At 38.7% G+C, this 27,995-nt stretch overlaps 1 protein-coding gene across 2 annotated transcripts; it reads left to right on the forward strand.

The window, feature by feature from the left end:
• Positions 1 to 1,707: 1,707 nt before the first annotated feature.
• LOC121457525 (interferon-induced very large GTPase 1-like) lies at positions 1,708 to 27,965 on the forward strand. Of its 2 annotated transcripts, none has more exons than XM_041666330.1 (2): positions 1,708 to 1,825; positions 19,653 to 27,965. In XM_041666330.1, exons 1-2 carry the CDS (start codon positions 1,795 to 1,797, stop codon positions 26,996 to 26,998), a joined length of 7,377 nt encoding a protein of 2,458 aa, XP_041522264.1. In that variant the 5' UTR covers positions 1,708 to 1,794; the 3' UTR covers positions 26,999 to 27,965. The 2 variants fall into 2 exon arrangements, with proteins under 2 accessions (XP_041522264.1, XP_041522265.1); XM_041666331.1 differs by having other exon boundaries at positions 1,733 to 1,829.
• Positions 27,966 to 27,995: the final 30 nt, after the last annotated feature.

The raw sequence follows: 27,995 nt of genomic DNA on the forward strand, positions 1-27,995 counted from the left end.
CCAAACCAGAAGTGTTATAAATGTTTTAATAAAGAACATACTCTGTAGACAGAAATACCGCAGTTGGATGCGCAGAATCATCCCTCTGAGTGGGTATGAAATCCTTAATTCGCAGGGTTTTGATTGGGGGGTTCAGGTTTGGTTTAGTTTGGTTTTGAAAGATTTTGAAAGACTACAGACTTTTAGTCATAGACAGTCTTGGAAACTGTATATTGTATTTGAAGACATCCCATATTCCTCTATAATTATATCTGTAAATATACATATGTAGGTATAGTTAAGCATTTGTGTTAGGCCTCTAAATTAAATCCAGAAATATCGCTTTCCATTATATGTGGTTGTGTTTCCTTACAGCATGCTACAAAAGGACCACAAAAATCCTGGGGATGGAGCAGGGATTAAAAGTACTTGCTGCTTTTGCAGAAGACCAGGGTTTGGTTCCCAGCACACATCAGAATGCTCACAGCTACCTCTAACTCTAGTTTCAGAGTATCCAATGCCCTCTTCTAGACTCCACAGGCACCAGGCATGCACATACATACATGCAGGCCCTCAAATATACATATAAAATAAAAATAAACAATTTTTTTGCTAAGTTTCTTCCTGGACCTTGTGTGGAAGCTACACAAACATGGGAGACCTCTCTTTGAACAGCACTAGATGACCCTCTTTTCCGTCCCCCGGGGTCCTACATAGGGCCTGGAATAATATTGTGTTCTGCACCCTTGCTGGTTGGAAGCTTGGAATTTGGACTGATTCACTCCTGCCTTTTGAGAGTTCTGAAAAGTCCTTGAAAGTCTCCCTGATACCTCCATAAACATGCTTAAAGACTGAAGATAATTCCAACCTCAAGATACATGAAAGTATGAGTATTTGCACTGAGGAAGTGTCCAAGTGTTCACTTTTGCCAATAGTGAGATTTTAAGTTAAACTGTAAACTGGGAAGGTTTAATAACATAGCCAATCAGACCTGCTAGGAGTTCACAGATAGAAGCCACCTCTAAAAGGAAGATCAACAAAACATTAGCTCAACAAAAACATTCAATGAGACATCACAAAACTTTAAGTCTTTTTTCTTATATAGGGGACATGTGTGTGATGTTGAGCAAAATTAATGGAGCACTTTCTTCTGATTTTTCCTACTTACAGAAAGCTTAACTTAGAAGTTGCTGGTGATGGTGTTTCTCTACATATTGCATCCACACACTCTAAGAAAATGTCGTACAGAAAAAGAAACACACAGAATGCATTTACAGAATCAGAGAACAGCCTGGTTGCAGGAATACTGGCCAGTAGATAGTACACTTAGCTACCCAAATTCTTACAAATCTTCACATGTTTAGATCTCCAGATTGGGTTATTCTGACTACACAAGACTAACTTGAAAAATGTAAATGTGTATTTATATCAGGTCATTTTCTTTGGAGCTATTATTCTGAATTGCAATCATGGCTCAAAGAAAGCCCAGGATCAGGTGGGCTCAAATTCTGTTACGATATCTTTATTGCCTGAACTTTGAGTTGTTTGAATTAGATCAGTTAGGTTTATAGGACACTTGTTAAGGTGTGTACTTGAACTTCTTGATAATTTTTAAACCTAAGAATCACAATAAAACATAAGCACATCACAATGAAATCTTTCATAAAAATTAAGTCAGTTTTTTTCCCCCTGCTCTGAGGATAAATTCAGTCCCCTCTCACACAAAGAGCCAAACCCTGAGCTGAAGCCGTGAGTTAGCAGCCTATCAGCCTTGGGGAAAGAACCTACTCTCCATGCAGGTCTGTTGGGAGCAACATGCCACAGGAATTTGGCCTCAAGGAGACAAGTAGGTGAAAAGAATATGGGAAATGGGGTAGACAGAGATACCACAGCCCTAGAGACTAAACTAGAAAGAGCAGCTGACTAAATGATCAAAAAGAACAGTCAGAGACACATGGAGATTAAGACATGCTAAAAACACAAAGATGAAACTGCCACAATCAATGATGTTTAAAAAAAAAAAAAACTAGTGGTCATGGCAGAGGCCTTTAATCCCAGCACTTGAGAGGCAGAGGGAGCTTGATCTCTATGAGTTTGAGGCCAGCCTGGTCTATAGATTAAGTTACAAGATAGCCAAAACTATATGGTAAGACCCTATCTTCAAAAAAAAAAAAGTTGCAAATCAGGAGAAGGACAAATAGTTTGGTAATTTGGCATATCAAATGAAAACAAATCCAGAATGAGAAAATTTTATTACGGGGGAAGGGGATTGCTGGAATAGCGAGAACAATCCCACCATAAGGGTTTTTAATAGCTCAAAGGCTATGAAGAATAGGATTTTTTTTTTCCCTAGGGGAAGGCTCGACCAGACATTTTCCAAAGTGCCTGATAAGGGGCAGTGGGATCATCTGGGAACTGGCTTTTTTCCCAAAGCCAGCAGATTCCTAGGGATCCTTAAGGGGCTTTCTATACTGATTCAGAGAGTAGTAAGTCAAACTTCAGAATCCTAGAGGAAAAAACGTAACCAGTGTTTGGACAAGTTAACCAAGGGTTTGTTTCAACTGTTCTTGAAAAATGAACAGTTCAGCTAATCTATGAGGCAAAGAACCTGGACTGGAAGATCCTGTGATTGGCCTATTGCTAGTAGTAAAGGGAGATGTCACATCTAAGTCATATGGGACTCTGCAGTAGGCACTTTATCAACACACAAAAGGAGAAATGGATTGTTTCTTACTATAGTCATTTTCCAGGAACAAAGGGTTCAAATGACTTGTTATTGCAGATCAGATAAATGGCAGAGACTACTGTTGCTAGCACAGAAGAGAGTCAATCATTTGGCCAGTAAGGTCTATGGAAGCTATCACAAAGAGAAACTTACACTGAGATAGGAATATAGAGTCCTAAGCAAAGAAAGCATGAAAGTAACCAGGCAATATTGTACAAGGTCAACAAACACCATGAAAAAGTAAGGAAGATGGCAAAGTTTGACATTTAAGGAAAGGGTATACTATTGTAGCACCTAGCCAAAAGGTCTGGCTCTGGATATGAAAATTCACCTGCATTAAGGGGAAATGAAATAATATATGTAGAAGTTGAAAAGTGAATTTATGTATAGTTTAGCAAAAACTGGGAATGTCAGGAATAATAGCACAAGGCAGTCACCAGCATCCTGATGAGTTCCCTTAACCTTACTTAGGTAAAGTTGGATCCTTAACTACACTACACAAAAGACTTCAGAATGAGCCAGAGTAAAACAAAATTAATGAGCTTATCAAGTATTTAGACTAGAGACATAAGAAAAGGACAGTAACATGCCCCAACCCCCCAGACAAGGATGTCAGAGTCCCAAGAGAATATCACTCTTAGGTGTCTTTACAATGGCTATATACACCATCCTAAGGCTAAGTTACATTCATCAAAGGGTAACATTAACACCAAGCTTTAATATTAAGCTAAGTTTACCTTTTAAAAAAATGTAAAAGTTAAACATATATAAGCTTGTTTACTGATTTTTATCTTAAGAATTAACTTTCAGTTTTGTAAATGAAATTGTATTCTTATGGGGTACATTCTTCATATTTGGAGAAGTTATAATTTGACAAGTTTAAAATTAAAAACATTCTGGCCTTAAGTAAATACAGTTTATTTGTTAATGTTTTTATCCTGTTTGAAATCTTCAGGAAAACAGATTTTCTGTATAGTTAATTTTGGCTTTTTTAGTTATATTGAAGTTTTTTGAGATCATTAGGAAAGTCAAACTAGATCCCAAGCTAAGAGATGTCTTTGTTTTCTCATAGTCAATTAATTTTTCTTGGCTTTTTATCTTTCCTCTATTTCCCCTTGTGAGATTTTGATCCTTTAATTTTGTGAACTGGCAATGAACAAAGATCCATTTTCTAAAGCTTGTTCAGGTTGAATGTTGATCCTGCCTATAAGGGATCAATAAATCTGTTTGCCTGATCTAAGGAGGATATGAGAGATCTTGAGCTTAGAGATCTGAAAATCTTCATTTGATAGGAATATGAAAGAAATGGTGCTGTGACTTGAGATGTCAAAACAATAAAGTATGTACTATATTGTTAACTTTAATCCTTTTCTCTTCAGGCACAGTAATGACAGTAGCTATTTTTAGACTAAGTTATGATATCACTTAACAATTATTTTATTTTAAGTTATTGTCTGGGACAACAGACTCATGTTTCCCTTGAGTTCAATGTCCACTTTTAGTCTATATCATCCTTAGGAGGCCCATCTCTTTTTGGTGTGTAAGATGTGCTTGCTCTTACTCTGGGGATAAGAATATTTCTGTTGTGTCCTGGAGTGGTGTCCGTGTAGCACATTCACTGTTCATTTGTTTCTGAGTGGTGAGGGAATCTTCTCATTGGAGTGAAAATTTCCAAAAATATGTCTATGCCTAAAATAATCATCAAAAACAAAATACAAGCAGAAGACATTCAGTGTTAGGTAACCATACATAAGAACCATTACAGGAAGCCCACAAGGGATGAAACAATTGATAGCAAACTGAAAGTCTTTTTTCCAGCCACTTTGGGGGTGGCAGTTATACAAGCAGGCAGTTTGACAGAAGCTAAGTTAGCTGGGACATCTTGGTCTAGGGTCCTAGAATAGAGGTGGGTAATTTTCCATGGGATTCTCCATCAAGGAGATCAAATTCTAGTTAAACCTGAAAATGCCTCATCAAGAATACAAGATGGTGGGGCATTGGTGACACACGCCTTTAATTCTAGCACTTGGGAGGCAGAGGCAAGCAGATCTTAGTGAGTTCATGAGGCCAGCCTGGTCTACAGAGTGAGTTTCAGGACAACTAGGACTGTTAGACAGAGAAACCCTGTAGATGGAGGGACACCAGCACTGTCTTGACCAGTCCCAGAATCACATTCCACAAACATTTGGCTTTAGTTGCTTTTGGAAGAGCTGACACAAGTGACTCCACTTGTGTTGTCGGCTTTGAGACAAAGTCTCAACATGAAACCCAGGCTACAAACTCATGATCCTCCTGCTTTAGTTATCCTGGTCAAGGTGTAGTCCTCATCATTGACCCATAATTGTCTATGCTCCAGTCTCTCCAGCAAGGTGATCTGGGGGAAATTCCAATTCCTTGGAGTGCCTTGCTTAAACAGTCCAGGTATCCAGAGTAGGGAAGCATACATTCTGGGCATTCTGATTACAAAACCTTTTGATGTTTTAACTTACACTATAGTCAAACTGATACAGGAGAAAGAGGTTGGAGGCGGGGGGGGGGGGTCCTTAAAAACAACAGAGGTTCTCTTACCTCAAATGAGTAACCCCTCTAGGGAATAGAGTCCCTAATAATTGTAGGGGGGGAAACAACTTCCTAGAAACTATGCCCTCAAAATAAAACCTGAAAGACTCATTAACTGATTATTATTTCAATTATTGTGGAGAGTTTGAAATGCTTCAGGTTCACAACCTAATTTTACAATTTACTTTGGGCTATCTTTAGCCCCCGAAATAGCCTTTCCCACCTTCATGTCAGACCCATTGGAATGTGTTAACATAAACTAGCTTCTACCAATCAAAAGGTTGAATTACCAGGTAACATTGAGAGACCTACAGCTGAGATTTCCCCATTTTGCTTTCACTGCCTATTTAATGTTTCAACCAATGTATTTGAAAATTGCCTCTATGACCTTCTTTGTACTGTTATAAAAACTTCATAAATTTGGGGTAACCTAATCCATGTTCCCAAGCAATAATCACTCATATTGGTAGGGGAGAGCATGCTTTGGGGTGTCTTGATCAGGTTCTTTTCTCTGCCAGTTAAAGAAAAAAAAGTCAGGAAAATTCAAAACAGGTATCAGGAGAGAAAACTTAAAAACACCTCAGACAATAGTAGACAGAATCAGCAGTTGGAGAATGGTGTTTATTGGGGGTGAAGAAATGCATGCATACAGCAGGGGGCAGGAAGACCCTCTACAAAGTAGAGCAGGGACTCAGAAGAACAAAAATTCCAATCTCTTCTTGAGGGATTGAAGTTTTCTAAAGCCTCTAAATAGTCTTCCTCCCCTAATTTAGAGTTGGTCAGTTTGAAGAACGATAGGACAGTCGATTGGCCCAGAATTGTAGTGTAACAGGTCCTGGTTCAGCCTTGAACTTGTTGAGCCAGTCTACCCACCAGCACAGGCCTGCTGGGGGAAGACAAAAGCCTACAAGGCCTTTGTTTTAAGCTGCCAGGCTTTTGACTCAAAGGAGGATTATGAAGTCAGTTAATTTGGAAATTCACCACCTTTATTACTTTATTACCAGGAAACTTTAGTTTACCTTAGTCCTGGAAACCAAATTACTGAAGTTATGTGAATTTTCACAGTTCAACCAAAATGGAAGTAGTTTTACAGAACCACATGGTCCTGGCTAATAAACAAAAAAACAAGAATGTAAGTCAGTACCCCTAAATATTTCTAACACTTTTGGCCTCTGGCAAGAACAGAACCCCAAAGACTGTCTTAATTAAAAGATAAAGGGTCCAAACAAAATCTGTGGTACACATTATTCTGAGTTCCCCCCTTATAAATCTGGGATGCTCCTATTTCCAAATTCACCTTTCTGTAGTAGCCATTGTGGACACTGATGTGCTAGATGTTGCCATTTTCCAGGATGGTATAGCCCCCGTGCTCAGGTGGTTAATTTTCCTCCCTGGCACCTGAAAGAGCTCTGAACATATTGCATCCCCTTATCTTTATTTCCTTACAGAGTTTTAAAGATAAAATAAAGTTAGATAGCATACAGTACTGTACTTCCTTATCAAGCTTTAAAGATAAGAGTAGGTATAATTTAAATACAGTGAGGCAGGTACACAGGGCCACCCAGCCCTAGAGAACTAACTTCCCACCGCCTCTGCTTTACCTGAAACATTTATGAAAACCAGCCAGAAGAATATGGTGTATTTTGCAAGTCTGGGCTTGGGAAAATGAGACAAATTATTTGTCTCAAAAAAATGCATTTTTATTAGTGTCTACAGGAAGCAGGGGGTTGTTGGATTGATAGGTAGAAGATACTTATGCTTAGAGAATTCATTGTCTTTGATACATTCCTTGAAGGATATGTAGGGCAGAAACTGGATGAAATAAAATAAAATGAAAGGAAAAAACATTGTTGGGTCCAGGGGGACCCCCCAAGTCTAATAAACCAGAAGCAAACTTTATTCCAGAAACCAGATCCCAGGAAAACCAGAAGCAAACTTAAAAATAAAAAAGTAAAAAATAGAAAACCACCGCAGGGCACAGAAGATTATCAGCTGAGACCACAGCAAGAGATAGTGTTTGTTAGGCTGTGGCCAAAGGCCGGTTTCTGAACTCACTTTTTATAGTACAGGCACCAAGTATTAGGTCTGAACAAAGAAATTTTTAGGATCTTGCCCTGACCAGTCAACGTAGACCCTAAGGAGGGGAGTGAGTTCTAACGTCAATGGGTAACTAGGTAGCTATCATGAAATACGTTTCAGAGGAGATTACAGTGAAAGTTACTAATTGCAAGAAAACAGGTGTCTTTAGCAATTAGTCAGAAAGGGACTGCTAGTAATACCAGAAGGTTAGTAAATTAGAATTATTTGGTTCTTAGGCTGGGAACTTAGAAGATAGCAGAAAGCTTCTCACACTATCTCAAGGTAAAACTCAGATACAGATGCCATACTTTATAACCTCCATTATCAGAGCTCATTAGTTAAACCAGGTTCTTGCATGTGTTCAGTGTTTCTCCTGGTACCTCCAGGCAGTGTATACTAAAGCCCCATGCCTCCCCTTTGATGGTGCCAGTTTCCCATAACAGAAACAGTGCCTAACCCAGAGATCACGTAGCTCTGTCTCCTAAAGGTTAACTCAACTGAGTTAGTTCATATCTGTCATTTATCAAGGATGACCAGGACACTACTCTCAGTTTGCAGAGAGAAGCATGACTGTTCCTAGGTATTGTGGAAGAGAAAGTTTATTATAGATATGGTGGGAGAGCACAGGTAGAGGCAGGGACATCCGGGAGAGTTCAGAGTGGACTGAGCTGGAGCATGTGGGGAGGAGAGAAGGGGAGAGGGAAGCCAGGTGTAGCAGCCAGGAGGCCAAAGGTACAAAAAGGACTAGTAACCAAACTATCTGGATTATATAGAGAAGAGCCTCTGGGCTCAAACCCTGGACTGGAGAGTGAAGGGTAGAGGATGGGATATATAGCCATACCCAGTAACAGGTAGAGACTGAGGGATGCTGGGGGAACCTAGAGGCCAGGTCTGCTTTGATAAGCCCTGTGTTTGAAATTTAACAGAAACCAACTTTATCTTTCTCTTTGAAATTCACTTTCAAGCCTGATCTCTCAAACCCTGTTAAAAACACCAATGCTTGCAGAAAGAAAGAAGCAACTATCACAAGTGTCTCTTTCTGAGAGTTAGAGCCACCTAACAAGGGTTGATTGTACACCTAAGGCAACAGGGAGGAAAGTCTGGCTGGCAGGAGTTTGTTTACACTGTATATCAAAGGCTGACAAAGGAAAGGCTATTCTCTGATAAGGTATGGCTCCTATCTTATGAGTTTATTTTTATCTCTGTAATTTTTAGTCTGTTCTGTTACTTTGGGCTATTTCCTATTGAGTATGGGATCACAGCCAGAATCAAGAAGGAACAGAAAAAAAAAAAAACCTGCAAGATTAAAGTCAATGGTATAAATGTTTAACTATCAACTTGCAAACGAAGGAAATTCCCAGCTCCATTGAAAAGTTGGGAAGGAATGCACATTAGCACCTAATTCTATGTCACATCCATTATACATATACAACAGACCAAAGTGAGCTCCAGAGCACAGTTAATAAGTCCTTGGGAAGCAATAGGCATTAAGTTTATTACCTTTGTTTTACGTATACTTAATTACACATCTGTAGAACTTAGTTTCATTGAAGTGAAATTTATACAACATAAAATTAATGATTTTAAGTTGTGTAATTCAGTGACATTTAGTATATTAATAAAGTTGTGTAACAACCATCTTTAGCAAATTCCAAAATATTTTCCTTACCACAGAAGAAAACCTCACACTCAAATGCAGCCCATTCCATTTCTCCTCCCATTTCTTGACCCTTATTAATCCCTAGGACTTACTACTGGAGATTTTCATACGGTGCTTGACATTCTGACTTCCTTCCCTTACAACAATGTTGCCAAAGTCCATCCATATTGCACCACACCAGTATTTTATTCATTTTATGACGTTTTATTGATATTTACTGAGCTCTACATTTTTCTCTGCTCCCCTCCCTGCCACACCCCTCTCCTCTTCAACCCCCCCCCCAAAGTCTCCATGCTCCCAATTTACTCAGGAGATCTTGTCTTTTTCTACTTCCCATGTAGATTAGATCTATGTAAATCTCTCTTAGTGTCCTCCTTGTTGTCTAAATTCTCAGGGATTGTGGTTTGTAGGCTGGCTTTCTTTGCCATGTTTAAAAACCACCTATGAGTGAGTACTTGTTATAACTGTCTTTCTGTGTCTGGGTTACCTCACTCAAAATAATGATTTCTAGCTCCATCTATTTTCCTGCAAAATTCAAGATGTCATTATTTTTTTTCTGCTGTGTAGGAAGTACTCCATTATGTAAATGTACCACATTTTCCTTATCCATTCTTCAGTTGAGGGGTATTTAGGTTGTTTCCAGGTTATGACTATGACAAACAAAGCTGCTATGAACATAGTAGAACACATGTCCTTGTGGCACGATTGAGCATCCTTTGGATATATACCCAAAAGTAGTATTACTGGGTCTTGAAGAAGGTGGTTTCCTAATTTTCTGAGAAATCCCCACACTGATATCCAAAGGGGTTGTACCAGCTTACATTCCCACCAGCAATGCAAAAGTGTTCCTTCCCCCCCCCCCCCACAACCTCTCCAGCTTAAGTTGTCATCAGTGTTTTTGATCTTGGCCATTCTTACAAGTGTTAGATGGAATCTCAGAGTTGTTTTGATTTGCATTTCTCTGATTACTAAGGATATTGAACATTTCCTTTCAGCCATTTTAGATTCCTCTGTTGAGAGTCCTCTGTTTAGGTCTTTAATGCATTTTTTTTTATTGAATTATGTGTTCTTTTGGTGTCCAGTTTCTTGAGTTCTTTGTATATTTTGGAGATCAGCCCTCTGTCTGATGTGGGGTTGGTAAATATCTTTTCCCATTCTGTAGGCTGTCATTTTGTCTTGTTGACCGCGTCCTTTGCTTTACAGAAGCTTTTCAGTTTCAGGAGGTCCCATTTATTAATTATGAGTTAAGAAATGTTTTCTCCTCTCCCATTTCTTAAGAATGTACTAAAGATGGCATTAATTTTTTAAGTAATTGGTGGGATTCACCAGCAAAACATTTGGACTGTTAGGAAGTCTTTGATTTTGAAGGCTATCTCTGCTTAATTTATTGAGGGTTTTGTACCTCTACTTCAGTTTTTGTTTAGTGCTCTTCTTTACCTCTTTAAACAAGGTTATCTAATTCATTGGTTTGTATATTTTTCACAATAAACCCCATACTGGTTTGCTTGTTTTGTTCTATTTTGTTGTGTGAACATGTACAGTATATGTGTCTATGTTACATGCACATAACTGAAATTTGATGCTTTGACTAGGTTTGCTGGCCAGTTTGATCCTAAGATCCACTTGTCTCTGCCTCTCTATTCTGAGGTTACATGTAAATGCACCCATGCCTAGCTTTTGTTTGTTTGTTTGTTTGTTTGTTTTTTGTTTTCAATGCAGTTTTTTTAGATTTTTAATCTTAGAGATTATATCATTTCCTCTTTCCCTTTCCTCTATCCAAACCCTCCCATGTACTCAGCTTCTGCTCTCTTTCAAAATTATGGCATCTTCTACATACACACACATATATATCTCCTCCTAGATCCATAACTTCATTAGGACTGAGTAGTTAGCTAGGTTTCCAGTACCAGGCATTATTTTCCTCTTGTTGAGCAATTCTTAACTTCAAATGGACATATATATGTGTGTGTATATGTGTATATATGTGTGTTCCTAAATACATAATTTACAGAAAAAACATAAATACATCACTTTAAGATTTTCAGTCTATATTGTTACTCTTATGTAGGTTTTCAGGACTTCAGGACTACCCATTTGGTATCAGATAACCAACTGGTATGATCTTCCCTGAGTAAGACTATTTCTCCTGCTATCAACATTCTATAGTTGCGTATAGTTCTATGTGTAGAGTCGAGGACTTCTCTCTTTCTCATTAGCATGTATTTTGTTGTTCTTGTTCAGGTCATGTTTAGGCAGTCATGTTGGTAAGACTTTCTAAGTATATTTTCCTAATAGACACAATCTCACAGCAAACTCCTTGTTTCTCTAGATTTTACAGTTTTTCTGTCCCCTCTTATGTAATGGTCTCTCAGCCTTATGTGCAGGAGTTATATTACAGATGAATCTTTTGGTACTGGACTCCACAATACTGCATTTTGATTTCCTGTGGTTTTCTGTATTTGTCTCAGTCTGTTGCAAAGAGTTTTCTTGATGAGGAGTGAGACTACATTTATCCATGGGTATAAGGATAAGTATTTACAATGTAGTTAGAGATTGTGCTGGTTCAGTTGTAGGTTCTCCTCCTAGATCCATAACTTCATTAGCACTGAGTAGTTAGCTAGGTTTCCAGTACCAGGCATTATTTTCCTCTTGTTGAGCAATTCTTAACTTCAAATGGAAAGCTATTGGTTATTTCTAATCAAGGTATTTGTGACACAACTACAGGCTTCATGGCATACTGGTTGTTGTGGTAATCCATAGGGATCACAACTAGGTAGAACTGTTGGTTGTTTCTATCCTTTGGAAGCTTGCATAGTTCCATCTGCTAACATGAAAGCTAGTTCTCTGGAAGGAATCTTTCAGGTCAGATCAAGCTCAGATATTCTGGCCTTGTGTCTGAAGTGCATGGTATCTTTAGCAATAGGGAGTTATCTTCTACCTCTAAGGGTGTGGAGAGTAACCAAGAGCAATAGAAATAGCACACAATGTTTTGGGAATCTCTTGAACAACCTTGATCTGAAGGGGGCTTTTCAGTTTCTTGTACCTTTTGTTAGGGTTTTTTTAGATGGTCTATAATTTGGAGGAAGCACTGCCAGCCCAGATAGGAAATTTTCATTTAAACTACACATGTGTATTTATACACTGACATGTATTTTATAAGTATTTTTCAGCAGAGAGTTAATAGTATGATTCCTTGTGACTTTTTCAGGCATCCATGCTGTTATTTTACTTTTTTCTGTATTTATCTCCTTCCCAACTTCTTAGTTAAAACCCCCACCCATTTTTCTCATGTCCTCCTTTAGGTCACCTGTGCCTTGTTTGTTATCCCCTTCTCTATTGCTATACACACACACACACACACACACACACACAGAGAGAGAGAGGGGGGGGGGAGGTCTGTTTTATTTTGCTGGTTCAGCAGTATTTCAAGTTATATACTCAATCTGAAGATTTGGATTTGGAACTAGGAACCTCAGATGAGAAAGAAGAAGAGTTGCTTGTCTTTATGGGTCTTTCTTTCTTTTCTTTCTTCCTTTCATTCTTTTGTTTTGTTTTGTTTTTGTTTTTTGTTTTGGTTTGACTTGGTTTTTGAAGACAGGGTTTCTCTGTGTAGCTTTGGAGTCTGTCCTCAAACTCACTCTGTAGACCAGGATGGCCTTGAAATCACAGAGATCCACCTGCCTCTGGCTCCCAAGTGCTGGGATTAAAGGCATGTAGCACACCACCCATCTTTATGGGTCGTTTCTTGCTCAATACGATATTTTCTAGCTCCATCCATTTACCTGAACGTTTTATTATTTCATTTTTCATTAGGACTGAAAAGTACCCCATATTGTATATGTACCACATTTTTATTATCTATTTGTTGGCTGAAGGATATTTAGATTGTTTCCATTCTCTAGCTATTGTGAACACAGCAGCAATGAACATAGTTGACCTGTGGAGTAGGGTGTCAAGTCCTTCAGGAATATGACAAGGCAAGACACAGTTGGGTCATATAGATAGATTTTTAAATTTTTGAGGATTCTCCACACTGATTTCCAAAGTGGCTGGAATTTGCAATCCCACCAAAAGCAAATAAGGATTCCCTACCCCCTCCCCCGTATTCCCACTACCCAGCATTTGTTGCAAGTTGTTTTGTTGATCTTTGCCATGTTGACTGGGATAAGATGAAATCTCAAAGTTGGTAGTTGTTTTGTTCTCTCTTTCTTCCTTTTATCTTTGAGATTATAAATCATTTCCAATTTCCCTCGTTTTCATCTAAACCCTTCCATATATCCCTCCTTGCTCTTTTTCAAACTCATGGCCTCTTTTATCATTGCTGTTACAAACATATATACAACAATCAAAGTCGTTTTGATTTGAGTCTCTGCAATTGCCACAGATGATGAACATTTTTTAGTTATTTTTCAGTCGTTTTATTATCTTGAGAATTCTCTGTTCATATCCCAGGCCCATTTTTTGAATGGTCATTTACTTTCTTGCCTCAGATATACAGATGGAAACATTCTTTTCCATTCTGTGGGCTTCCACTTCACCTGATAGATTGTTTCTTTAGCTGTACAAAACGATTTTAGTTTTTAAAAGTCCCACTTATCAATCGCTGCCATAATTGTTGGACAAATGAAGTCCTATTTAGAAAGTTTTTCCTATTCTTACCTAGATGATATAATGTACCACCTATGTTTTTTTCTATAAGTTTCAATGTTTCAAGTTCCACCTTTGTATCTTTGAGCCATTTGGAGATAGTTTTATGCAAGGTGATAAATATGAGCCCAATCTTTTTTTTTTCTTTTTTATGGGGATTTTTTACTTATTTTTTAAATTTCATTTTACATTCCAACCACATTTCTCCCTCCCATCCCTGTTTGCCTCTTCACCTCCCATCCACTCCTTCCAAAGGGTAAGGGTTCCCATGAGGAGTCAACAAAGCCTGGTCCATTAAGTTGAGGCAGGGCCAAGTCCCTCCCCCATTGCTTTAAGGCTAAGTATGGTATCCCACCATAGGGAATGGCTCCAACAAGCTAGCTAGCTCATGCACCAGAGATAGACCCTGGTCTTACTGCCAAGGGCCCCACAGACAGAACAAGCTACACAACTGCTTTCCACATGCATAGGACCTAGTTTGGTCCCTTGGACACTCCACAGCTGTCAGTCTAGAGTTTATGAGTTCCCAAGAGTTTGGTTCAGCTGTCTCTGTAGATTTTTCCACCATCATGATCTTGACCTCTCTTGCTCATATATTCCCTCCTCCCTCTCTTCAACTGGCTGTAGATCTTCTTTGAACATCAGGTAAAATTATCCTGTGAATCCATCTAGTCCTGGACTTCTTTTTAATTAGAAGGCTTTTTATTGCTATTTTATTCTACTCATTTATTATGGGTCTGCTTAGATTGACTACTTCTTGGTGTAATTTGGTGGGTTGACTGAGTATAAAAAGTCATCCATTTCTTTTAGGTTTTCTAGCTTAATGGGAAACCTAAAAGTATTCACTTAAAATATTCCAAATTTCTTTGGTGTCCGTTGTAATATTTCCCTATTCATTTCTGATTATATTAATTTAGGTACTCCCTTTCTTTTGATTAGTTGGGTCAGTGACCTGTTAATCTTGTTTGTATTCTCAATTGTTATATTTATGAATTCTTTGCATTGTTTCTTTGTTTCTATTTCACTGATTTCAGCTCTAATTTTTATTGTTGCTTGCTATCAAATGGGTTCAGATTTGGTTTGTTCTTGTTTTTCAAATCTTTTTAGTTGTATCATTATTTATTTGTACTCATTCTGGTTTTTTTTAAGAAAAGATATTTAGAACTATAAATTTCCCTCATAAAACTGCTTTCAGGATGTTGCAGAAGTTTTGGTGTGTTCTTGCATTTCCATTTAGTCCAGGAAATTTCTTATTTCTTTCTTGATTTGTTCTTTGACACACTCATCATTCAGCAATGAGTTGTTTAATCTCCATAAGTTTGTGTATTTATTAGAGATTTGTTTTATGTCAATTTTAAGTTTTATGGCTTTGTGGTAAGATAGGATACAAGAAATTATTTAAGTCTCTCTGAACTTGTAAAGATTTATTTTGTGTTCCAGAATGGTGTCTATTTTAGAGATGATTCCAGGTGCTGCTGAATGTGTATTCTTTGATTTTGGGGTATAATGTTCTGTAGATATCTGTGAAGTCCATTTAATGTACTATGTCACTCAGTTATGATGTTTTTGATGTTTCTGCTTATTTTTTCTGGCCAGATGAGCTACCTATTGGAAAAAGTGGGGTGCTGAAATCACCAACTACTAATAGGATAATATTAGTCTGTGCCTTTCAATCCAGTAGTACATATTTTTTTTTATGAAACTGGTTGTATCAGAGTTTGGAGAACATATACTTAGAATAGTAATGTCATCTTGGGTAAAGGTCCCTTGATTAAAGTGTTTTTCTTTATCTAATCCTATTATGTTTAATTTAAAGTCTATTTTGTCAGATATTAGGATAGTGATGCCTACTTTCTGGTTCCATTTGATTGGAACACTTTTGTCCATCCTTTTGCTCTAATGGGATGCCTATTATTAAAACAACAGTTTGTTTTGGGAGGGTTGTTTTTTTTGAGACAGGGTTTCTCTGTAGCTTTGAATCCTGTCCTAGGACTAGCTCATGTACACCAGGCTGGTCTCGAACTCACAGAGACCCACCTGCCTCTGCCTCCTAAGTGCTGAAATTAAAGGCGTGCACCACCACTGCCCAGCAATAATTGTTTTTATAGACAACAGATAGATGGGTTTTGTTTCTTGATCCATTCAGCCAGGCTGTGTATTTTGATTGGAGAACCAAGATCCTTAATATTTAAAGTTATATTGAAATGTCTGTGTGTTGGCTGCGGTCATTGTGTTGTCATTTCTAGTAGTGTTATGTTCGCAATGGTACTTTACGTTTTAGTAATTATATTTCTTTTCATATTCCTTTTTTTACAGCCTCTTGACTATGTTCATTCATCCCTTCAGCCTGAAATATTGCTTCCTATATTTTCTTTAGGTTTGGCTTGTTTGATATAAATTTTTAGGGTGCTTAGATCATGGGAAGTTTCATTTTTCCTTCAACTATGGCAGGTAGTTTTGCTTGATATATTAGTCTAGGTCAGCCATCATGGTCTTTTAGGACTTGGAACACATTGCTCCAGACTTTTCTGGATTTTGAAATTTCCACTAAGAAATAAACTGTTATTCTTATGGGTTTTCCTTTATATGTGAATTGTGCTTTTTCTCTTGCAGCTCTCAACACACTTTCTTTGTTCTGTATACGCAATGTTTTAACTATGATAGCCACGGGAATTTTCTTTTCTGGTCTTATCTATTTGCTAATCTTTGTGCTTCTTGAATTTGTATGTGTTTTGACAGGTGTAAGATGGAATCTCAGAGTTATTTTGATTTGTATTTCTCTGATGGCTAAGGATGTTGAGCATTTCCTTAACTGTCTTTCAGCCATTTGAGATTCACCTGTTGAGACTTCTCTGTTTAGGTCTTTTTAATTTTTTATTGGATTATTTGTTAGTTTGGTGTCAATTATTTTCATGTTCTTTGCTTATTATATACAGATTATCTACTTCATCTTCAAGTTTTAATAGTCTGTCTTCTGGTCGACTGATTCTATTTATAAGGCTTTCACTTTAGTTTTCTCATTGGATTATCAGGTTTTTCAATTCCATCTTCACTGTTCTTCAATGTTTCTATCTCTTCATCTAATTCCATTTTCAAATACTGGATTGCCTTTGTCATTTCCATCAATCCATGTCTGTGTTTTCTTGTGTATTACTCAAGTGTTTATTCTCTTTTAATTTTTTTTCTCTTTGAGTTCATTGAGCTACTTCTTTATGTATTCTTTAAATTACATGAATTATTTATGGTGTTTATAATTGTTCTTTCAAAATCTGTGTCGTGTGGTTCATCTAGTTAATTTTCATTGACAAAATTTTCTACAGGAGTGGTGGGGTTTTGGGGGACTGGGTGGGCAGGAATAGTGCCTTCATCTTTCATACCGTTTGTATTTTTGTGAGGAGATTTGAGCATGCGGATTTCTTTTACTAGTTCTTTGTCCTATAAAAAAAAAGCAAATTGGGGAGGAACAGAGGATGTGCAAGTCAGGTTGAGTCTAAAGGATAAATACACTTTGGTGGAATGAAGTCTAGTGGACACAGGAAACTGAGTTGGTATACAGTATGTGTATTCTGGTACTAACCTGGATTTTAAGGATAGATCTGGGAGTTGAGAAGGGTGTGTGGAAGGAAAGATCATTAGATTTACATGGCAAGACTCTGGAGAAGGATGTGCAAAATCTGGCTGGATGGAGAGTTTGGAATGTGGAGTAAGAAAAGTCTGTGGGTCACAGGCAGGCAGAGTGGGGCCTGGTAAAAGCCTAGAGGTCAGTTGTGGCACTGGAAAGAGTGGTCAGGCTAGACCAGGGCACATGATGTGAGACTCAGGCTCTATCAAGGATGGAAGGAGAAGAATAGAAGAACTCAGCCTACTAGACCCTAGAGAAGAATGTTCAGGATCTGACTGGACAGAAAGGTTGTATCCCATACCCAGCTTTTACACAGGTGTTGAATATTTGAATTCAGGTCTTCATACTCTTAGCACTGAGCCAACCTACTAACCAAAGACTCTTGTTTGTTCCACCCCCTCCTCTAGTTCTCAAACTCTGACTCTATAACTTCTTTCTAAAACTCACCCTCTCTGGTTCATAAATATCAGTATTTGAATTCATAAAACAAGAACTCAAAAGTAATTGTTTCAGGTTGGCTTTGATAGCTATCCAGTTTTCCAGGATCCTAACATTCCCCTCCCTAGCTAATCCCACCTGATTTGAGAAAAGCTCTGTTTTTGAGGTCATTTTTGTCTAAGACCTCATGAGAATTGCTTTAATTACCCACATTCTGATAATAACATTCAAGTAATCTCTAAGAATTTAGACTTGCCTTGTAAATCTTTTCTTCTGAGCTATCACGAGAATTTTCCTCTATACTTTTATTTATGGTAAATATAAGCTTTCATAGTCTATGCATCCAATTTCTTCCAGCTTCTATTACCCAAATCCAAAGCCATCTCTAAAATTTAACATTTTTGTTATAACAACAACCAACTCCCCACTTCTCTGATATCAATTTTGTCTTCATCCTCTGAAGGTTTCCATAACAGAATACCTTAATCCAGCCTAGAGGTTAAGAAGTCCAAGATCAGGGTGCCAGCATCAGGGTACAAAGAAGCAAACGAAGCTAACCTAGCTCTTTTATAGCAGCATTAATCTCATGCCAGGCATGATGCCACACATCTTTAATCCCAATGCTCAGGGGGTAGAAAAGGCAGGTCTCTGAATTCAAACCCAGGTTGATCCACATAAGCAGATACAGATCAGCCATCGTAATATTGTACAATATGAGCTTAGGGAAGGACAAACATTCAAACCATAGCAAATGGGTTAACTATGACTGTAACACAACAAAAACACAAAGAAAGCAAAATCTAAAGTAGGCATAGCAGGGGGTACAAAATGAAATGAGATTGAGGGCATATTTAAGAGAGTAAATTAAATATTATTAGTATACTAAATTCATATTCAGAGAAAAATAAATAGGGCACTTGCTGTCCTGGACATATGGTAGTATAATTCAGTAGGGCAAAAATGAGAGGAGGAAAGGAAATTTCAACAAATATGAAATTAAAGCGTGCAACCTTATCTCACTGACAGCTATGAAAGCAATGAGGGAAAGGTTTCCATAAAATTGATAAAATCCTAGATACAAGGGGGTATTTGTGTCTACATACATATTATTAATAAATAGTTCTTCATGTGATTCAAAGATGATATTAAGAAAAAAGGATAAAGAATATGAGTAACAAGTACAAAACAAATATTTCTAAATACCAGGAAAGATACTTACCATTATAAAACCAACCTACAAAAAAATGGCGGAGCCAGGTATAGTGATTCACACTGGTAATCCCAGCAGTCAGGAAGCCAAGAAAGGATAACCATGACTTAGAGTCCAGCCTAGGCTAAATAGCAAGTTCCAGGACAGCATGAGCTGCACAGTAAGACCTTGTCTGAAGGGAAAGGGGAAAATGACAGAAATAGGAATGGAACCAGCCAGCAATGGTTTCATAAAAATTAATAAAAAAACATAATCAACTGATATCACTTGTTTTTAAAAATTCAAACCAACACATGTATGTTATTTAAAAAACATCCTTCAGGTTAATTTCTTCAAAGCAATTGATTCTGTGCAAGAGAAAGCTTAAAAATAGGGCACAGTGCCAGGTGGTGATGGCACATGCCTTGAATCTCAGTTCTTGGGTTGCAAAGGCAAGTGAATCTCCAAGTTTGAGGCCATCCTGGTCTACCAAGTGAGTTCCAGAACAGCCAGGACTATACAGAGAAACCCTATCTTGAAAAAAAGAAAAATGAAAAAAAATCAGGCAAAGTGGCAACTCACCATAGTAGTCTCTAACAAGACAAGATAGACAGGCCAGACTGAGAGTACCCACAATGATAGGCTGTACACACACACACACACACACACACACACACACACACACGTTTTAAAACGCATTGGAACAATTACAGGAGATGAAAAACACTAATATTTCACCCTTTTGACCACACAGCTGATACTTCCTATGGTCAAGACACAGCCAAGACTAACTGCACATCTGCTTTTCACAAAACCATGGAAACAACGAAGGGCATCCCTCACGAGCCTCAGACTAGAAGGCAAGATCTCCAGGAGATGCTGACAGATGTGGGGTTGTCTGTTGACTACTGGCTGCCTAAGCTGCAGGAAGATGTGGGTGTGACCTGTGCCCAGTCCTTACAACACTTAGAAGAAAAAGACCTCCAGAAGCTGAAGTCCCAGACACAGCACACATGGGAGAAAAAGGCTCTGGAGAAGCTGCTTGACCTCTCACAGCCAAACAGTGTTGCAGAATTCCAGGAGATTTCTGGGGAGATGATAAGGAACAGGCAGCAGCAAGCAGAACAGTCGCTGCAGGAACTGAGGACCTTGCAGTCAGAAGGGAAACACAGACAGGAAGAGGAAGTGAGGAGGAAAGAAGCAGAACTGAGGCAAGCAATGGAGATCCCAGAAGAGTGCTGGCCAGGGCCTGAAGTACCCCTCAAAGATATCACTGAAACAATGGAGAGACATCTCAAGGATATGGAGCAGAAAATTTCCTACAGTGGAAACCTCTCAGATAGAGACCTGGTAAGATGGGCATCTGGAGGGCTGGCCCTGCAAGGAATTTATAAGACCAGCCACCAAAGAAGCCTGATTCAGAAGAAAGAAGAGCTACTCAGTGTCCCTACAGAGTTCTCACTTGTTGGCCCTGAGCATGGCACATGGATGGAAACAAAGGAATTTTCCTCTTTTCAAGAACAAGCCATGTTCACACAGACTATGGAGAAGCTGGGTTTCAGTTCAGCCTTCTCAGCTAAAGGTGAAGGCTGGGGACTTAGTCTAGATGGTGGTGTGGATAAAAATAAACACACAGTATCTGAGGATACCCACCAATCACATTCAGAGCAATCTTACTTCTGCTCAGCCAAATTCAGCTACATTCCACTGGCCACCTGCCACTTTCACATCCATCAGCTTCAACTCTCCAAGGCTGCTCTCCAGGAGCTAAAAAGTATTGAAGAACTCCTAGGTCAAACTACACACACAGACGGATTCCCCTTACTGAGGCACAGGGCTGAAAACTTTTTTCACAAGTTTGGCTCTCATGCTAACCAAGGCCCACTGCACCTGGGGGGAATCTACTGTTGGAAGGCCATTTCAGAGGATTTCAAAAGTGAGCAATTGGCTGATGTAAAGCAGCAGGTGGCAGAGTCCTTGAATATTTACATAAGGGGCAGCTATGGTGGCTTTGGAGTTAAAGCTAGTACAAGTGTAAACATGTTAGACCCACATTCAAAAACAGCATCTAACAGTACAACTCGTCAAAACTTTCAAACAAAGGTGAAACTCTCTGTCGCTCAGATAGGTGGACCAGCAGAAGCAGATAGTATTGCCCAGTGGACAGCTGGCCTTGTTGCTAGCAATCAGACATGGTCTGTCATTGACCGGGGACTTCAGTTGGTACCTATTTGGGACATCATCCTCTCTAGCCACAGAAGTGATTTTAAGGATGTCCTTCAGGTGGCAAACTGCCTGAAAGACAGTTACACTGCTCTGACTGGACTCACTGCCCAGATTCAGGAAGGAGAGGAATTTCTTACTGCTGGAAAAGAAGCCAGGCTTTTCCTAGAGGATGTGAAATATTGGGAGGTTTCTGATCCTGAAAAACAGCTTAATAAGCTGATAGACTTCATGCAAACATTGAGTCAAAAAGTAAAAAGTTATAACATTTGGATTAATACATGCCTCACAGATTGGGATCTGCAGAATTTTCTAATAAACACTGTAAGCTTTTGCAAAAATTCACCCACTTATAAAACTCAGTTTATTAAATCTCAGTTGTGCAGCCTTCTAGAACCTCATGTCTACAAAGTGACAAACTTTCCTCATGCACAGTCTATCATACAGTGGATCAATCAGTCAGAGTCAGAGGAAGAGCAAATCAAAATCCCCTCATTTTCTGAATTCATCGAGACCTTAAAGAAAACCCACAAAAACCTGATGGAAGTGAATATAAAAAATGAGTCCCCAGAAACAGTGGAAGAAGCTAAAAGAACGGCTACATATGAGGTGACCACAGCTCTTGGCTCCTTCTTGAAGCACCTCAGAGAAACAGAGCAGCCAGACATGCTGCTGATGCTACTCTCCATCGCAGCTGGTGCAGGATATCAGTTGGTAAACAATATTTTTCAGCATCTTCTGGGATGTAACGAGTTAAGCTTCCTTGTGGATCAAATGCAAGCTATCCATCACAAATACCAAGATCTTAAAAACATATGCAGCTACAGAGCCCAGGCGTTCCTGGTGCTCACAGCTCTCAGAGCCACAGTCGAAATTACAGATACTTCTACAGAAGAGAAAGGACAACGCTTGACATTAGTAAGACAACATATGGAACACTTGTTGTCTGAAGAAGTTGTACATGTTCTCACAAAACATGGAGCACATCATGATTGGGAAAATCTGGAGAATGATTTAAGATTACTGATTGATGGGGACTATAAAGCCACAATCCCTTCTTTGCAAATGGATGAGGTAAAAAAACAGTTGCAAAGTCTCTGCTATGAAAAGAAAGAGATCTATAAACAACAAAGTAATGAAAACAATGAAAAGGATATGATAGAAAAAGGACCTTTCCTAGACTTACTCCAGCGTCTAGGCCTTGAACACCACTACCCAAAAAGGATGAGCAGAGCTGATTTCCATCTGATCTATAAGACTTCTGTGTACAATACACAGCCAAGATCTGAACAGGAACTTCCCTTCTATTTCCTACAAAAGCTACTGATGCTAGATTGTGGGTTCAGACATCTGGTCTTCAAAGATGACAAGAACATAGAAAACCAGAACTCTGTAGTTTCTTGCAGTCATGAAAATGAAGATTTTGATCCATATGAAGATGCCATTAAAGAAAGTGACAGTCTTACCTACCTCTCAGCCGCTGAGTCCCAGCCCCACATTCACCCAATGGACATCCAGATGGCCATTTTTCACTGTGCAGATGATCTTGCCAGGCAATATATTTTGTCCAAACTTTCCATTTGTCAGTTTGCACTTCCCCTTGTGGTACCAAATCCCAACAGTTCTCAGATCGAATTCTCTCTCTGGTCTCTGAGACAAATCAGGAGAAGCTGGCAAGAGTCAAGTAAATCACCACAGGACAAGAGCTACAGTCACAGCAATCAGCAGATGTGTCGTGTTTCTACCCCCATTGTGTCCTTCATTAGAGTTGGAAATGGCCTCTCTGCTTCCAAATCTCAGATCATGAACTCTCTCCTCAGTAAACATAAACATGATGTGTTTTTTCACAGACACTGCAGAGGAAGCAGCAAAGACTGTCTCCTGATGGAGGGAGTGGTGGAGATCTCCTGGTTCTGTCCTGGGGGTCAAGGTGAGGACAGATTTGACAAGTGTGTGACCTTCACCAATCTTCGTGGAGATGCCAAGGACCATAGGCAACAACTCAGTTTCCTGCAGGATGTCTCTTCTCTCATTGTGATCCTCATGTCAGCTTCTGATGACAATAAAGAAAACCAGAAACTTGTCAGACACCTCTGTCAGTCATCAAGCCCTCTAATCTGCTTGATTGATGACAAAGAAAAGACTATAGCCAATAATTCTGGTAAAAGAATGAGAATTGGCATCAGGAATAGAAATGAGGCAGAATTAACAGAGGAGCTCACAAACGCCATCAAACATTTTCTAGAGCTCTCTAATACTGCTCTCAGTTTAGAGGGCTGTTCACAGATGGCTCAAAAACAAGGATTCCTTATTGATGAGGACCAGAGAGACTGCAAGGAAGCCAAAGAAAAGGCACAGACTATAATGGCCCTCCTGGAGGAATCCAAGTTATCACAGACAAAAGAAAATTTACTACCCCTTCAGGGACAACTTTGGCACCTTTGGTGTAAGAAGGATAAAGAATTCTATCATCTGAGAGAGAAAGGGAATCGGAGCATTGAACAACACAAGAGTGAGATTGAGACAGATAAAAGAATAATTCGATGTCGGCAATTGGAAAGAGCCTTTCCTCTCAATGATTTAATGCGCTCTGTTCTTGAAGTTCTCCAAGAATGTTCAGAAACTCATAATAAACTCTACTTTCTGCAGTGGCTAAGTCTGTTTTGTGACAATCTGACTACAGAACACCTGGAAAAGTTGCATGAAAAGCAAAGATCTTTGTGGTTAGTGGTACAAAGAGAAAAGCAGAAAGCACAGAAGAGCAGCTCCCTGACACTCTGGCAGAAGCAGATAGAAGCCATCTCTACCGAGATTCTTAACTGCACTTTAGGAGTTGAGCACCTTCTCCGAGAAATTGGCCAGATCTATGAAGCTCTGGAAGAAATTTCATCCTCTAGAGACAGCCTTTTTCTCTGCCTCCCTCAGATTGCTGCAGACCTGATGGTAGCTGGTCTTCCCATTGAGCTGATGGATGGGGATGCTTCATATGTGCCTCTAAAGTGGGTGGCAGCTGTTTTTGACAAGATCTCAGAGAAAGTTGGAGACAAAAGGTTGTTTGTTCTCTCTATCCTTGGCCTACAGAGCTCAGGGAAGTCCACCTTACTGAATGCACTGTTTGGGCTGCAGTTCACAGCCAGTGCAGGCAGGTGCACCAAAGGGGCCTACATGCAGCTCCTGAAGGTGGAAGAGAAATTCACAGAGGAACTTGGCTTTGATTTTGTTCTTGTTGTAGACACAGAAGGACTTCGGGCTCCAGAACTCAACAACAAATCCCAGAATTGGGACAATGAGTTGGCAACCTTTGTCATTGGCCTTGGAAACTTGACTCTGATCAATATTTTTGGGGAGAATCCCTCTGAGATGCAAGACATCCTACAAATAGCTGTCCAAGCCTTTCTTAGGATGAAACAAGTGAAAATCTCCCCCAGTTGCCTCTTTGTCCATCAGAATGTGGGAGAAGTTACAGCTAAAGACCAAAATGTGGAAGGACGAAGGTGCTTAGAGCAGAAACTGGACGAAATGGCAATAACAGCTGCAGAACAGGAAGAGTGCTCAAATGTATCCCACTTCAGTGATGTCATTAAGTTTGATGTCAATAATCATGTCTATTACTTTGCCCACCTCTGGGATGGAAATCCCCCTATGGCCCCTCCTAATCCTCGTTATAGTCATAATGTCCAGGAACTAAAGAGTACAATTATTTTGACTGCCAAACAGGAATCCAGAGGTAGCATCATGAAGATCTCAGATTTCAAATTTAGAGTTCAGGATCTGTGGAAAGCCCTAGTAAATGAGAACTTTATTTTCAGCTTCAGAAACACCAGAGAGATCATGGCCATGAGCAAGCTGGAAACCATGTATAACCATTGGACCTGGGAGTTAAGGAGTCACATGCTGGACTTTCAGAACCAGCTGATCAATCAGATTCAGAATGGGAAAGTTCAGGCACTCAAAACAAGCATATTTGAAGCTCCAATCACAGAAAAATATACAGCAATTAAGCAAGAACTTGAAAAATATTTTAATGAAGATCCAGATAATGAAATATTGGTTCAATGGAAATCGAATTTTGAAAATAAGCTAATAATCCTTAAAGAGACACTTATATCAGACACCAGAAGGAAAGCCAATGAACTTATTCATTTAAAAAAAAATCAAGAAAGGTTGGATAAGAAAAAATCAAGTTATGCAAATGAATTATTGGAAAGAAGCAGAAAGTTGGCTTTAACTGTAAAGGGTAAAGAATTAAATGAAGAAGAATTACATGAAAAATTCAATCAACTTTGGAAAAAATGGGTCTGTGATGTGTCCTCAGATCTTCCTCCAGTCATAGAACCTGACATTGACACAGATTCTGAAAACATTCTTTGGGAGTATTTCCAAAAGGAGATCAACATGGTGGACATACTAATGAGAAATTCTGAAGATAAATTTCAAATAAATTATGATGAACATGTAAAAATGAATAAAAAGTATAACTTCATGACTAGAACATTAAAGGTCTGTGATAAGGAATCCATTAATATGACTACTGACCATATTATTTCAAGATTTAATGAAACTATCAACAATATTCATAAGCAACAGTGTGATTATAATACAAGTTATTTCCATGAAATTCTGAGAATAATAGAAGAAGAAGTAAAATCTGCACCTACTGAAGAAAGATACACATTTACAAGCAAATATATCATTGAGTTGTCACTATGCTTATTCCAAAGAGCATCTAAGAGTTTTAAGGAAATGCATAAAGCATTCAAGAGAGCAAATGATCCTGTGAACTATCTGGAGAGGAAGAAAGATGATTTCTTCATGAGTTTTAAGATTTCCTGCCAAGGTGCCACCTCCATCAAAACATTTGTTGATTTTCTTTGGCACAAGCTCACCCCTGCTATCTCTGCAACCATAAAGGGGAAAATGGTCATTAAAATTGCTGGAGCCATGAGAGCCACCTGCCCAGCATTCAATGGAAACAGGGCTAACCTGGAGAAACACATTCTCATTTCTCTGGCAGAAGAAGAAAACTTTGATAATTACTGGGAGTACCTTCATGATACAAAATCCTTTTTTAGAAGGTATATTGAAAGCCATATTAAACAATACTGTTCAGATGGAGGAAGTAAAAATATAAAGACTTTTTTAAAAATAAGTTTAGGTGACATCAAGAATGCCATCCTCTCTGCCATTCATGAGTCCACGGCAGTGGCTAAAGATAAAGGCAGCACTGCATCTGGCTGGTTGGATTTGTTCTGTGATCACCTAGGGAGCAACCTGATCTTTCCAAGAAGAGACCTCATAAGCATCGAACACCAGCAGATAAAGGACACTGAGTTTCTCAAAGAAGCCATGAGTGCAGCTTTGGATCCTGCAATGAGGAAAGTCGAAGAGGACTGCTCAAGTAAGCCCATAGATGAAATGGTTCCTGACATTGAGAAAATTCTCTCTGAGCATCTCTGTGGCTGCTGGAAACAGTGTCCTTTGTGTAATGCAATTTGTACCAACACCATTCCCCAACATGAGGGAGACCACAGTGTGCCATTCCACCGTCCTCAGGCTGTCAGTGGGTGGCATAAGCATAAAACAGACCACTTTGTCATTGACTGCTGTACTAGTTCAGTAGCAAGTGACCGCTTCATGCTTTTGGGAAATAAACGAGAAATCCCATATAAGAATTACCGGCAGGCAGGAGGAGATTATGCCACATGGAGTATCACTCCAGACTCATCCACCCAGTCATACTGGAAATGGTTTGTCTCACACTTCAGGTCAAAACTAGAGGAAAAATACCAGAAAAAATTTACAGGCACAGGTGAAATCCCAGAGGCATGGGCCAAAATCACAAAGGAGGATGTGCTCAATGACTTGAAAGAGCAATAATAGTCAATAAATAATCTAATATCAGACAGAGTCACAGCATACCTAAATAATTCTAAAATTCCTCATCATCATTTCTAAAAGTCTCCATCATTTCCATTTATAGGATGAAATGTGTAAAAGCTTGGAGCTTTCCCTATAAAATGTCTTTAATCTCTTTGTCTCAGCTTCTTTTTGTTTAAAATCAAATTATCATAGCTAGAAAGATGGCTCAGAAGTTATGGGCAAGTGTTGTTCCTATAGAGGATCTGGGTTCAATTCCTGACATCCATTTGGCAGCTCACAGCCATCTCTGTAACTCCAATTCCAGGAAATCTGATGCCCTTTTCTGGCCTCACACATGATATATAGATATAGATTTAGATATAGATATATGCAGATAATCATAATATAAAAAATCAATTACCAATATATGTGAATATATAATAAAATAAAATCCATTTAAGAGATCTAAGTCATACATAAAATCATGGTTATGAATATTTTTATAGTATATAAATTTAGGGACATTTATGTCAGTTAAAGCAGAGATACCAGGAAAGGCAAGAAAAAAACCTCAAGGTCTGTACACATGAAGCTAGCACATCTGTAGCATTCTACAACATTGAATCACATAAGATGTCAGTTAGTCACTAAAAATTAGAATATAGAATATATAGAAGTAGATAATATAGTAGCAGCTATCATGGACTGGGGGAATATGGGAGGATGGAGACATTGTTCAAAGGGGTAAGAGTCTCAGACACAAAGAATGAGTTCTGCTGACCATGGTTAATAGTGTACATTTTGAAACTGCTGACAGAGTGAATTTTAAATGTTCTTGCACCGAAAAGTGCTTAGGATGTGAGGTGATGGGTATGCTTATTTCTTCATATGTTTGCATGCTTATTTGCTCATTTTATAATGTATAAATATCACTGGATTGGACCCATGAATAAATATAAATATCAATAAAAACATTAAATTTCAAAAATATGAACATATGGGTTTCTTAAATAAG

Source organism: Microtus oregoni, unplaced genomic scaffold (genome assembly GCF_018167655.1).
Source record: "Microtus oregoni isolate MIOR12 unplaced genomic scaffold, Mior012 000016F_ref0000370, whole genome shotgun sequence".
Classification (NCBI taxonomy): Eukaryota; Metazoa; Chordata; class Mammalia; order Rodentia; family Cricetidae; genus Microtus; species Microtus oregoni.

Bases quoted from the DNA above. Each gene is read 5' to 3' on its own strand.
- LOC121457525 (XM_041666330.1), top strand. From the start codon at position 1,795: ATGCCACAGGAATTTGGCCTCAAGGAGACAA. The intron at 1,826-19,652 runs GTAGGTGAAAAG...TTGACCACACAG, and splicing joins ATTTGGCCTCAAGGAGACAA to CTGATACTTCCTATGGTCAA.